Consider the following 13,573-nt stretch of genomic DNA (forward strand, 5'->3'; position numbering starts at 1 on the left):
GCTTCAAAATTTTGTTTTATATTTATATTTCAGACAGTTCATTCAAATGATACATTGATAAGGTATTTATTCATTATATTTTGACAATGTAATTTTTGTTAACATTTTAGTCAAAACACTATATTTGCCTATTTCTCCATATACCACTTTTGGACGTAATCCTCGTTTCGATGTGATGGGTCACATTTATGAAGCATTTTCTGAAGAGCTGTTAAATACAGGAAGATGATGCATGAAAATCTCTCCTGCATCTAAGAACTTTGTCAAAGTCGATCAAAGTGGCTGTACCACGTAGTGGGAACTGAACTCCATCCCCTCTTCTTTACCACTTCAATTCTGCTTCAGACAAAACTCTTCAATGAAAAGTAAAATCAGCCCCCAACAAGTTCATGCAATGCAAACAACCTGTTTCCCTACAGAAAACAGGCTGCTGGTTATTGGCCTAAACAGGCAGCTTTGAAACACTGCCGGCTAATAACGATTTTTAATTTACCTGCAGTTCTTCTTTTAATGGGTTTTGTTCTCCAAATATTAAATTGTTCTTATGTTTTCAGCAGGTTTTCGTCCTCTCGGGGCTCCTTGTGTTTGTGCTGTGCGTCATCTCCTCTCTCTGCCAGGAGGAATATTCCGGATACCACTCAGGTCACTGAATATTTATGATTATATTAAAAAAAAACATTAAAGTAGCGATAGTTTTAGAATGATCTTATGTAAAATCTCTATGTTTTATAGAGTAAGTTGAAACCAAATTACAAGTTACATTTTTTTTGGAATTATTTTGTGTCAGACCACTTGTATGAAAGATGTTTTCATAAATATATAAATATAAAGAGCAGCCGCCTACATTTGCGTCATTTAATTTGCGAAATTCAGTAAAAATGACATTCTTATCTGTTCACCTGTGCAGGTGAGAAACATGTTTATGAAGAGTCGTCTGCAGTCGACCACGATAACATAGGTACAACTGGTGAGGCTGGTGTTTATCACTATTTAACACTATGGTTAGCAGCAAGTGTAAACTGTACCAGAATGAAAACTGGCAGCTGATAAATATTTATTTTGAAAACTTGGACCAACATTTGCAAAAGTAAAAAGTTAAGTTGAGTTGTATATTGTTCGAACGCTGTTTTCTCAGAGTATCAGCCTGAGCCGACTCATTATGATGAAAACCAGCGAGCAGTGGACGAGGACTATGACCCCACCAGAGTAACCATGATCACAGAGGACACCTTTCCCTTTGAGACCGTCACTGAGTCCCACTACGCCAAGGAAGACACTGAGACCATGCAGGTGGGACAATTCATGGCGTGTCAGCGTATTTCTGAAAAATGAATAAAACATGGTTTATTTGAATTTGTGTGACTTCTAATTTAACTTTGTGTTGAAATTGTGTTCCAGTGGTTTCTAATGTCAGTATTTTATTTGAAAGTTCTGTCTTTAAGTTATTACTAGTCACCAAAAAAAAAAAATAAATAAATAAACCACATTGAAATACCTACGAGATGAATTTATAAAATATCTGATTTTAATAGTTATAATATTCTAACTTAACCACAGGGTTGAATGTAATCAAGGTATTGTTAAAACATCAGCAGACATAATATAAATACTAAGTTATCTTTAGGTAAAATCAGAGTGACAGTTATTGTGAAATATAAGTTCAAAGGATTTATATATACAGAATGTGATGTCCTGATGCATCTCAGTAATCCAGGTAAAAAATCAAAAGAAAAAAAATTTATAGGTCTTCTGGACGGGTTCTTCTTTAATGAAATGTTTCGTCTCTCTTCCAATAGACTTCTTCAGTCTGAGAGTTTCAGAATTTCAATATTGTATATGCTGTTAAGTGCCAGGAGGACTGCGACCAGTTATACATCGGGGAAACAAAGCAGCCACTGTTCAAAAGAATGTCCCAACACAGACGAGCTACTTCTAATGGCCAGAACTCTGCAGYTTTCACTCATTTACAGGCCAGCGGTCACTCTTTCAGAGATGAGGATGTTCTCATTCTTGATAGAGAGGAACGTTGGTTTGAGAGAGGAGTAAAAGAAGCCATTTTTGTGAAGAAAGACCGTCCATCATTAAACAGAGGTGGAGGCCTCCGTTTTCAGTTGACCCCCTCCTACAGCGCTGCCATTGGCAGTATCACTCCACCCCCTGTTAACAATAGGTGTTAATTAGGTGTGAACTATAGCCATGTGATGTGAGTATCAGTCACATGGAGGCAGGACTCAAAAGCCTGAATTTTGCCTGAAACTCTCAGACTGAAGAAGTCTCTTGGAAGAGAGACGAAACGTTTCATTAAAGAAGAACCCGTCCAGAAGACCTATACAATTTTTTTTCTTTTTACAGAATGTGATGTTTCATAAACAGATAAAGAGTTACATATAAGAAACTTCTGTTTTCAAGTAGACACAACACATTTATGTACCTATATTTACATAAACACACTTTAAAAGCAGAACATTTCATGTTTTAAAGTTGTAATCATCCTGTTTCAGGTCCCATTTAAGTTCCCAGCAGGACCAGAAACGGAGTCCTCAGAGGAGTCTGGAGGTGATGCTGCACTTGGAGAAGAAGGACCAACAGAGTGCGACTGTGAACCAGGAGAGCCTGGTTTTGCTGGTTTTGCAGGACCAAAGGTATTTTTACACCACATTGCTTTAGTTTCTTTATTTTAAACTGCAGGCTGCTAACGATGATGATAAACACATAAAGACACTCCTGTGTAAACATACTGTTCATTCTGAGGTGCTGTCATTTTCTGTGTTGAATTTAAAATATATTTTTACTGAGAAACAAATGTACTATAGGCTGATTGAGAATATTTTGACAGGACAATTTTCATCTAATTAAATGAGAGACTCCCTCTCATTAACAATTAAGAAAATACAACAAAACATTGAAAAGGTTTGTTTTTTCAGGGTTCCTGCAGATCCTTAAAAACTCTTAAAAGGCATTGAAGTCATCAATCCAAAAATAAGGCCTTAATTAGCCTTAAAATGTCTTAAATCAATATTTCAGAAGTCTTAAAAATGTTAACACATTGTAAATAGGATGATTGTAATTCATCTCAAATATTAAAATAATTGGTAAAAATTATTATTTTTTAAATATTCACATGCAGACATTCCCCTTTGACATCACTTCCTGTTATTTCACATGCAAATATCTCAACAACTGTCCATCTGAGCAATGTGAAATTTGTTTTGTAATATGTTAGTGTTGTTTCCAAAAATGCATTCACTTTTCTTACTAAAAATCGATGTCACATGCCCTTTAAGGTTTCATCTACAGCAATTTGGGGTTAAGACCCCACTGTGGGTCCTAAAACTCCAAATTTTGGTTCGTTGGAGGATTTCCTGAAATTAAATTAAGTTTAAAACCAACTGCAAAGAATGTTTCTGCTATAATTAGATATGGATAAAAACAACTGGTCTATTAGCAACATTTTAATACTTCAACCAAAAATACTTTGGTTTATGAGTTTCTGCCAGTTTTTATTTTTTTGTCATTTGTGTTTATTATGAAATTGGTCTTAAATTTAATTTCACTTGGCATTAAAATGTCTTAAAAGGTCTTGATACCACTCAACTTTTGCTTCCTTAGTACTTTCTGAACGTAAACATATAAAGGCTGACTAATTTAACAAGTTAACATTAAAAAGTTAAAAAAACACAAAAATATTGTTGAGTTTTTTTTATTCGGCATTTCTAATCACGTGTCATGTTTAGTGTTTAAGTCAATGCATCATTTTTAACCTGTAATAAAAACACATTTTGCCGACCCTCAAGTTTTCTATTTACTTGATTCATTTGCATATTAAACTGTTTTAAGAAACCTGATTCAAAATAAATTCCCATTTTTATGAGAAAATGTAGGTTCTCACAATTCAGGATGTGTTTAGAACATTTCAAGACTGCAGTGTTTGTGTGAAAACAGAAACGTTATCCGATCTGCAGGTTTTTTTTAACCTTTATTTAGTCTCACTGAGATCCAAATCTCATTTACAACAGAGATACCTGTTTTGATAAAACAACAATTACAAACACATGTATTACATAAAACAAGTAATTCAGAAATCTGACTCAGTTTATCTGATTCTCTCTGTCTGTCAGGGATCCAGAGGTCTGCAGGGTCAAACTGGTCTGCCGGGGATTCAAGGCAGAGAGGTGAAAGTCTAAACTCTGCAGCTACATGTTTGATTATGGCAAGCAAATCAGAACAGAATATGTATTTATTTACTTTAGCATTTATTTCATAAACATGCCGTGCATTCTAGGGTTATAAAGGAACCAAAGGAGTTCAGGGAAGAAGAGGAGATCCTGGACCAGTGGTGAGTAGATCATGTGGCAGCTGATGCAGTGATGGCATCATGCAAGACGGCTTCTGTTGATTCGTTTTACTTTCCCTGCCCACTCAAATCATTACTTTATTATGGTAACTGTGGACTGAAAGTAAAAAGCTTAAGAGAAAGTGAAAGTCACAGTCTGTAATTAAACACTAAAAGTTAATTATAGCTGGTGTAAACAACAAGGTAAAAGTGAAAGCAAAGAGTACATGGATGAACAAAAACAAACTTTTATATTAGCTTGGTTATTTTAGGCTTCATTATTATTATGAGTATTTTATTGAGTTAAACATTTTGAACCGTGTTTTAAATAGCAGGAATAATTCCTTTTAACGTTTTTGTATTAGAATGTCTGTTAGATGTAGGATATTTGAAACTCTGTACAAGTTAGATTATGTAGATTGTGCACATCTTATTCAAGTTTATGATCATGAATCAGGTTTTCTGGTACTTTTTGCAGGGAGATGTTGGAGCCGAAGGAGAAGACGGAGCTTCTGGTTTCTCTGGAGGGATGGTAACTTCACCATTCCAGAACTTGGATTTACAATAATAATTGTGAAAATGCTTTCATTATAGAATCTCAAATCTTAACCTGAGCTGTGAAGCCTGTTAAAAAAATAACTGAATTATTTATGTATTTATTTTTGTCAGGGAGATTCTGGACTACAAGGAGAACCAGGCGAGCATGGAGAAATTGGTGTAAAGGTAAAAGACCTTTTTTTTTAAATCTCATTTTAAACCATACAAAGAGTCATGTATTTATTTATATTTTTAATGATATGCTTTAATAAAACACTTCAGTTGGGACTGAGATTTATAAAAATACAAAGACAGCGAGGGGCGTTAACGTCAACCCACTGTTGTTACACCTCTGATCACATTTTTAACGTATTTTATCACCAGTCTTGTTGGATTAATCCGGTGTTTCCACCTGTCGACAGGGTGACGTCGGTATGGAGGGCCCTCGCGGAGGAGTCGGAGCTCCCGGTGAGACTGTAAGGACCCTGTCAGCCTGGTTGTGGTGGAACGTTCAAACGTCTCATAAGTAATCTGAAATGTGTCGTTTACTGAACAAACACGACGTGCAAACAGTTCAGATAAAAACACCTGCCATCCTCTGGTGAACGCACGTCACGTGTTTGGAAACCACGGGAGTTCTCTACGCCAGCTGTCGTGTTGTTGCTGCTCCTGACGTTAACCACCTGAGGGTGAATGTGGGAGTCTACCACCCAGCAGAACGGTTAAATCGGTGGAACCACCGAGTTAGGGCTCAAGGGTTTATTTTCTTGTTGTAAATTTTCTTTCATTTTCATTTTTCAGCAGAAGCTGCCACCAAAAGATGGCTGCGGCTCAGTCAGCTTTACAAATACTGAGCAACAGTTTGGTGTGGTAGTAGCTGACAGTCATCCCTAATATATACTCTCAAAACAGATTGCATGAGATACTGTTTTTATTGAAAAGTTTGGTGTATGAGGTGGTGGGTTATATTTATTTAAAAAAATCTATTTTCACTGGGCCTTTTAATTTTAATCAGTCAGTTTTTAAGTTTTTGCTTTCACTTTCACTATTATAAAATTTCAAAGCCAAAATAGTTGAGTTTAAAATGATTTTTTAACCACTGAGATTTAATTTAATTTTTTTGTATTTATTTCAGGGGCCTCGTGGTGACCCAGGCCCTGCAGGATCAAACGGGGGTAAAGGTATCAAGGTAACAGGTTTATCTTATGCATGCAGAGATAGGAAACATGCAAAAGTATTTAACAGTCGTGGAAAATAAATTAAATAAATATGATCTAATCACCTGATTTTTAATTTTGAATTCATTTGTATTTAATTTTTTAATGCAATAAATACCCTGCAAAGCAAATAATTTGTTTGTTTTTTTAACTCGTGATATTTGTTCAGGGGTCTCGTGGGGACCAAGGCAAGCAGGGTCTTCAAGGAAAGGATGGGCCAAAGGTAAAGAGATCACAACTTTCATATCTGCGTACAACGTTACACGGGAACGTTTATTCACCTTTTCAGCACAATAAAATGCTATGTTTCTTGTTTTATTTGTCTTTCTGTGTTCTAAACCATTACAGGCTGTTACTGTGTTTCTGCTCTGAGAAGCTTCAGTTTTATTTTCTGTCTTTAGGGTCAAACTGGAGCACCGGGATTTCCAGGAGACGTTGGTGAAAGAGGCTACTCTGTAAGACTAAACTTCTTTCACTTCAGATTTATTCTGGAGCGAGTATTTGTAAAAATGTTCTATTTTTCTAAAATAACAAAAAATGTTTCTAACATTTAAGTGTTTCTACACACTATTTGCTTATTTTTGATATTTTCTGATACTCGTGCTCGATTAAGTTTCTAGACTTCCATTTTTAACCATTATCTAGTCTCAAAAAGTTATTCATAATCACTAGTAAAGTAAATTAGGCTTGGAAAATGTCTGTTTTGTGCTTGAATTGTTTGATTGCTGAAACTTGAGGAGCAAAAATATTAACGTTTGTAAGTAAAATTGTTTTTTTTTTCTCCTTTTATTGAGTGTTTATGACAACTGACATGAAAAATAAATGTGACTTTTACCTTTTTATAGTTGTTCAAACTTCCTCGGACAAGTTATAATATATCACTCACTTTTCAAAGTCTTAAAATGTTCCACTTTGTTTAACGTTTTAAAGATATTTCACAGTTCATTGCTGTCACTTTCCCATCAGGGTTATCCAGGACAACCAGGAGCTGTTGGACCCAGTGGACCAAAGGTACAGACACACAGATATGTGAACTTTTATACTTTCATTTTCCTGTCTGCTGATATTTCTGTCAGGTTATTAAAAATGAAATTACATCCATCAGACTCAGAGATGATGGTGTGGAAATGTGCAACGGTGTCCACATTGTTTGGGAGAGTTTTACTTTCGCAATGCTAAAATAGAAAATTCATTTGTAATCTGTGAAATAATCTATTAGCAGATTAAATCTTAATATTGTTGCAGTTTTCCAATATTGTACACAAAATATCAACCTTATTTTTTACTTTATTTTTCAGCTTTTTTAATTTACTTTTTTTTTTTTTTACTTTGGAAGGCTGCAATCGCCAAATTATCTCCAAATTACTAACGTTATATCAAATAAATCAGGAAAATTAATGGGTGACTTAATTGTAAATCATAAACCCACATAACTAAAACTGAATGGAAAAATGGACAAATTAATGAACGTATCAAGATGTGATAAACACTGTGGACTCTAGGTGGCAGCAGTAAGACTTTATAGTAAATTAAAGAGTCTACTGAAACTTGACTGACAAAAACTAAACAGTCATGGTTAATGACTGACACTTACTGAGTCTGGTTAAACTGATGTGTGTAGATTGATTAACTCAGCATGTTAGCTCCAATAGCCACCCTAAACAGTGAGTGAGTGAGAGTGTGACTGATGAAGCACGTTTTTAGCCCAAATCCAGATTAGAAGTATTTTAAGAAATGTTAAATGACAATACTTAATTACCGCAATTTGTAGCAATCATTCAGCAGATTCTCTTTAGGTTATATTTTCATTTGTCAGTTTTCAGAGATCATGATCATGTTGAAGAAACCTCAGGTCATTTTTCTCTGCATCTCTTTTCATCTGTGTTGCAATCTTGTGTTATCAGTGAAAACTTGTTTTGTTTTTGTTTTGGTGATAGTATTTTGATAGTAAACATGAAGCATGTGCGAGTCAGAGCAAAATTCCCCCCATGAGGACAGAAACAACATTTCTCTCTCCTTGAGTTTCAGGCTTTCTTTCATCAGGTCTAAATGACAAATCAGGGCTTCCCCTGAGTGTATTTATGTAAATATCAAGAATACAAATTTTCTCAAATTATTTCTGGCATTTTTACTTTAATGTAAATTAAATCTAATGAGCTGACAGAAACAGAAACTAAAAGATCCAAAACTGAAAGTAAAACTATAATAGCTATTGTCTGTGTTTTAATCACACTGTCTGCTGTGAAACATTTTCTAAAATTCCCCCCGAGTGTTTGTTGCTTTAACATCTGATGGGATTAAAGTTTACAGTCATAATAAATTACCAGTGTTGAAGCAATACAAGCATGTGCACAGATTTCAAACGAAATGTCAATCATTTCCTTTTTATCACCATGTAGAATCTGGTGCTTTGTTGTGCTTTGGCAGCATCTGGGATTATTTATTGTAGTTTCCCAAAAACTGAAACTAAAACTGCAGCAATGCAAATTGATAAAATCAAAACAAATATTGGACAGAAATTAAACGCAAAGCTATGTTGAGGTGAAGCTGAATTGTTAGCATGTAGTTAATTATCAGCACAGTTTCATCAATAACCTGTTTAACTCACACGGCTACATCATGTGGACATTTTATTTTTAGAAGCAAGTAATGGACTTAATTACAAAATATTTTATTTTTACTACATTACATCCTTCCATTCTACACTTAATGTATACAGTGTCTTTAATCAAATATGCTGTTTGTTGTGTTTCTTTTAGACACACACTTTCATGCACCTAAGATATGTCAGGTTCAGTTTCTTTCAAAATAAGACCTGAGATGGCCAGGGATTTTATTTTAGCGTAACAAAAAAAATCAGCCTGAGTCACATCTGTGATGAACCTCAGGGTTTTCACAAAATGCTTTTAAATGCTGGTGAATTAAAGTATAGTTTTTTTTTTCTTAACCAGACATAAAATGTCGTTATCACGAGAAAAACCATGGTAAAAATTATCAGTGGAAAACGTTTGCCCTCGGCTTCAGTACATATTGATCTGATTCTTGATTTTATTTTTAAGATATTGATGTTTGTTGGAATTTTATTTAAAAAAATCTGCTGCTAATTTTAAATAAACAAAATCCCCATGTTGGTTTGAGAAATAACTTGCATTTTAACCTAGTAAGAGTCGGCTAAAAGTAGCACCGAATGAGGACCACGATGGTCTGATGATGAGAAAACTTTACCTGTGATCTTTGACAGGACCTGACTTGTTTATTATGATTAAGTAGGATATTTTGGAGTAAATTGTTTTTTTTTCCATAGTTGTATAGTGCTTTATCCTTGCTCATGTCTTTATTTTTCTGTCTTTCAGGGCGCTAAAGGTCTAGGAGGCTTTCCAGGCAGCGATGGTGAACCTGGAGAAGATGTAAGTGGATAAATTCAGGGACAAAATCTAATCTGAACTCATCTGTTTTTATTCTCAAATCATCTTTTACTGCTCTTTGCCTCCATAGGGTCCCATAGGAGTCCCGGGGCTGGCAGGAGAGCCTGGACTATTTGGTGTTAAGGTTTGTAAGTTAATAGTTTTTGTTTTTTGTTTGCTCAGTTGTTTTGCTTTTGTTTGGCTTGTATGTCAGTAACGTTCTAAAAGCTCTGTTACCATGTTTATCACAGAACCATGACTGTGATTTGAATGATTAACGCTGTCATTGTATTAACCTCAGCTTTACTGCTGTACTCAGAAGAAAAACACTTCAAAGCGGTATCAAACTGAAACCTGATCAAAAAGCTATTAATCTGATTAATTCATAAAAGCATATAGATTACAGGTGATATTACTTTACAACTGTTTCCTTCTGGGAAATCCCTCCTGATTAGTTTTAACAATGACTAAGTGGGAAATTTTAAAATCTGGTTTTCTTTCTCTAGATTATTTGGATTAGAGCCACCAACCATGATTGTGTTTGTTGGAAGTCATGAATCAGAAAAAGCAGCACCGTATCCGGTTGTGATAATAGCCCAAGATTGTTTTTAATACAAGTCCTAACAAGTCTGAAACTCAACAGTCCCACACAGGATTTCTGGAAGTATCATTTACAAAAACAACACAAATCCAGCAAAAATCCATAATTCTTTCACCAATAAAGAAAAAGTGCATAAATGGTTGTACGCATGCTTTTCCATTCACTTCCTCATACACGTTTAATTCCAGGGGAGTAAAGGTGACCGTGGCATCAGAGGACCTCGAGGCAGAGTGGGCAGAGCGGTGAGTGAATGCCACAGCGAGGCGGTTTGACTGATCTGAAAATGACAAGGAAGCACAGACACAGATAATATCTTTTTACCAGAATACCTTGTAGACAGACAATGAAGTTCTTTATGTGTTCTTCTGAATAAAACCCCGGCTTACTCACATATTATCTGACAGTTGCTCGTTTGTCTGTGTAGTCAACCTTTTATGTGTGACAGAAGAATTTGTGTAGAAATCAGACCATTTCAGGATTTTTGTTTTTTTTTCATTCACTTTAAGCCTTTTGCATCTCTGGTAACTTTATATGATGAGTGGGTAAATCCTGGAGGCTAAATCTGATAGAACTGGACAGATTAAAGCATTTACAGCTATAAACTATACAAAAAAATGTGAAAAGCACTTCTTTGCCTTGTTAGATTTCTCAAGAACAAACAGCAAAAACAATTACATTCAAAATCCACTTTTTTCACTATATAGAAAAACAACATGAAACCACTTCATTGAAGTCAGTCTGTTGCTCAAATCTTTTTTATTTTTTCAGATTTATGTCTTTTTTCAGTTTTTCTGTGGTTTTACATACTTTTTATTTCTTTGTCAAAGCAACAACAAAGCACCTCAAAAGTTAGACACAAAATGGTGAAATGAAACTATGACATCTTTTGACAAACGTCAATTCATTCTTGCTTAAAACTTTAAATGAGTTAACTAGCTTTATGTTTTCATTACTAGAATAAAACCAGTTCTGTTTGCTTGTTTCTTTTTTTAAAACAAAATCTGGGAGTTTCACCTAAAACCAAATAAAAACTGAATGTTCAGTTACATAAATTTCCACTATTTCTATTTGAATTTCTCTTTCTTCTTTCCGTCAGTTTCTGGTCATTCCTAAATTGTAGCTTAAATTTCATCAGAATTCTTTTTTGTTTTTAGCAAGATCAGTAACATTTTGAGAACTGGCATTAAACTCAGTATAGAAGGAGAAGTGAGAAGTTCCCAGTCTGGGTTCATTTTAACTGGGTGGACCTTTAACATTATTACATAGAACTAGATACCTCATTGCGGTATGACCCCCGCACATACGCAAAGCACCAATGCACCAAAACTCAGAACTCACCAGAACAGATTAATTGTTTTAGGTGGGGGTTGGGTGGAGTGAGGGGCTCATTGGTGGGCCAGATGGATAGCCCTTCATCAGAACTAAACGACAACAAAAATAAATATCTGAAGCTCCTATGTTGGAATTGTTTTGTGTTATAAGCATTTTTGTACGTCCAGACACCCCCTTTTTAGATGGAGCCCCCTCTTCAAACATGGGGTCTATCGTAAAACCATTGGCTGGTCCATAATAAAGAATGACACTGGGCCTAATACAGATGCATGTGGTGCGCTACAAGAAATTTGAAGGATTTTACAGAAAGGCTGTTTTGTCATTTGTTTTTTTCCTCAGACTTGTTTTTGATCTTAAATCTGAGACTCACTTCCTGTTTTTTTTTCTTTTTGTTCATGTGTTTTGGTCAAAATGTCAAACCACTTCTAAAAAGAAAAAAATCCCCACACAGGGCATCTGTTTTTCTGTTTTAACTGGCACCAACGGTATCAACAATTCTCTAGGCTGGTCTAAAGCAACTTTTCTGACAATGTCTAACTTCATACTCAAAAACCAAATGTTTCCACTTTGATTATCCTAATAAAAACAGATTGGTTGTTTGGAATTGGTTGATTTGTTTTAAGAATCCATCCATCCATCCATCCATTAAATGGATTTTACCTTTTTTTCTGTCTGATAATGTTGAGCTTCTAAACTGCAGCCAAGAAAAGATGATTTGACTTTTGTCAAAAATGTCTAAAACATCACATTACAGCATACTGTATGTATTATTTTTAACTTTTATACTATCAGCTGCTATCTTAAAGGTTTATAAAACAGAAAATAAAAAAAGAAGCTAATGCTAAAAACGATAAAAATAACACACACTTACACCTTTCAGTTTTCTTATTCAACAGGGAGCTCAAGGAGGACCTGGAGATGCTGGCGTCCCTGGAAAACCAGGACCAAAGGGCCTCCAGGGTCCTATAGTGAGTACACACAACCTCAAACTGTATACAACACATCAGCAACACAAAATAAACTCCAGTTATTCAGTCATTTTTTAGATTATACACCATATTGTTTATATCAACTACAACAAGTAGGAGATATTTGATGAGTTTTGATTTACTGGCATAAATTTTGTTTATGATACGGTACATCGTTTGTATTAAAAAGAATAGGGAGCATCCAGCCTGTTATCAACACACAGTTCAAGGCCTGCCTCTCTTATGGTATGGGTGTGCATTAGTGATTATGGCATGAGTAGCTTACACATCGAGAAATACGTCATTGTTGCAGAAAGGTATATAAATGTTTAGAACAAACACACACATATATGTATATACTGTATATATGTATATAATAATGTATTATGTATAACCTTTTAAGCCTTTAACATATGTTTATATTTGTAGTGTAAGTTTAAAACATGTTTCTCACTCAGGGGTCCAAAGGTGAAACAGGACCAGATGGGGAAAAGGTGAGAATTTTTTTTTAACAAAACTTATGAAACGTCCAACAAAGATGTAATCCCTTTTTGAAAATACTTATAAAAAGTATTTTATTTACAAAGGGACATATTACTTAAGAGATTTTATACAATCAAAATATATTACATTATGGTCACTTAATGATTTAATGCAGGGTTGTCAAACTCATTTTCACTGAGGGCCACATGAGCGTTATGGTGGCCCTCGAAGGGCCACTTGTGATGAACTTTGATGTTTCATGTTTAACTTTGACTAAACAGAGTTTTAACACATCCTCTTTTAAACACTGACAAGAAATAAGTGTATGACTCACTAAATCTGTAATAAATACAGAAATATTATTAAAAGTAAAACAAAAAAAGTTTTACTCACTGATGAGTTCCTAGTGAGCAGCTGCATTATGGCAGATTTAGTTTATGTTTGATGGTGACTTTAAAGCTGCTTATTTTCATAGATAAGAACTAAGTGTACGACTGACTAAATCTGTAATAAATACAGAAATATTATTAAAAGTAAAACAAAAAAAGTTTTACTCACTGATGAGTTCCTAGTGAGTAGCTGCATTATGACAGATTTAGTTTATGTTTGATGGTGACTTTAAGCAGCTTATTTTCAGACATTAATAATGTGCTATCCAACTAAATTGCTCAGTTACTTCAAGCCAACAGCTCAGGGAC

General features: G+C 34.8%; 1 protein-coding gene across 4 annotated transcripts in view; it reads left to right on the top strand.

Moving 5' to 3' along the window:
- The window catches only part of LOC106533871 (collagen alpha-1(I) chain), a 21,348-nt gene that overhangs the window by 2,944 nt on the left and 4,831 nt on the right, over window positions 1-13,573 (top strand). Inside the window, exons 2-19 of one of the 4 annotated variants that reach the window (XM_014030327.1) lie at window positions 555-642; window positions 908-967; window positions 1,136-1,290; window positions 2,502-2,642; window positions 4,119-4,172; window positions 4,283-4,336; window positions 4,812-4,865; window positions 5,003-5,056; window positions 5,293-5,346; window positions 6,006-6,059; window positions 6,257-6,310; window positions 6,489-6,542; window positions 7,054-7,098; window positions 9,441-9,494; window positions 9,583-9,636; window positions 10,281-10,334; window positions 12,321-12,392; window positions 12,851-12,886. In XM_014030327.1, the coding sequence (XP_013885781.1) occupies window positions 555-642; window positions 908-967; window positions 1,136-1,290; window positions 2,502-2,642; window positions 4,119-4,172; window positions 4,283-4,336; window positions 4,812-4,865; window positions 5,003-5,056; window positions 5,293-5,346; window positions 6,006-6,059; window positions 6,257-6,310; window positions 6,489-6,542; window positions 7,054-7,098; window positions 9,441-9,494; window positions 9,583-9,636; window positions 10,281-10,334; window positions 12,321-12,392; window positions 12,851-12,886 (1,191 nt within the window). The remainder of the gene's footprint in view (window positions 1-554; window positions 643-907; window positions 968-1,135; window positions 1,291-2,501; window positions 2,643-4,118; window positions 4,173-4,282; window positions 4,337-4,811; window positions 4,866-5,002; window positions 5,057-5,292; window positions 5,347-6,005; window positions 6,060-6,256; window positions 6,311-6,488; window positions 6,543-7,053; window positions 7,099-9,440; window positions 9,495-9,582; window positions 9,637-10,280; window positions 10,335-12,320; window positions 12,393-12,850; window positions 12,887-13,573) is intronic. The other 3 variants (XM_014030329.1, XM_014030328.1, XM_014030330.1) reach the window with 3 other exon arrangements.

Source organism: Austrofundulus limnaeus, unplaced genomic scaffold (genome assembly GCF_001266775.1).
Source record: "Austrofundulus limnaeus strain Quisiro unplaced genomic scaffold, Austrofundulus_limnaeus-1.0 Scaffold1041, whole genome shotgun sequence".
In the NCBI taxonomy this organism is placed as follows: Eukaryota; Metazoa; Chordata; class Actinopteri; order Cyprinodontiformes; family Rivulidae; genus Austrofundulus; species Austrofundulus limnaeus.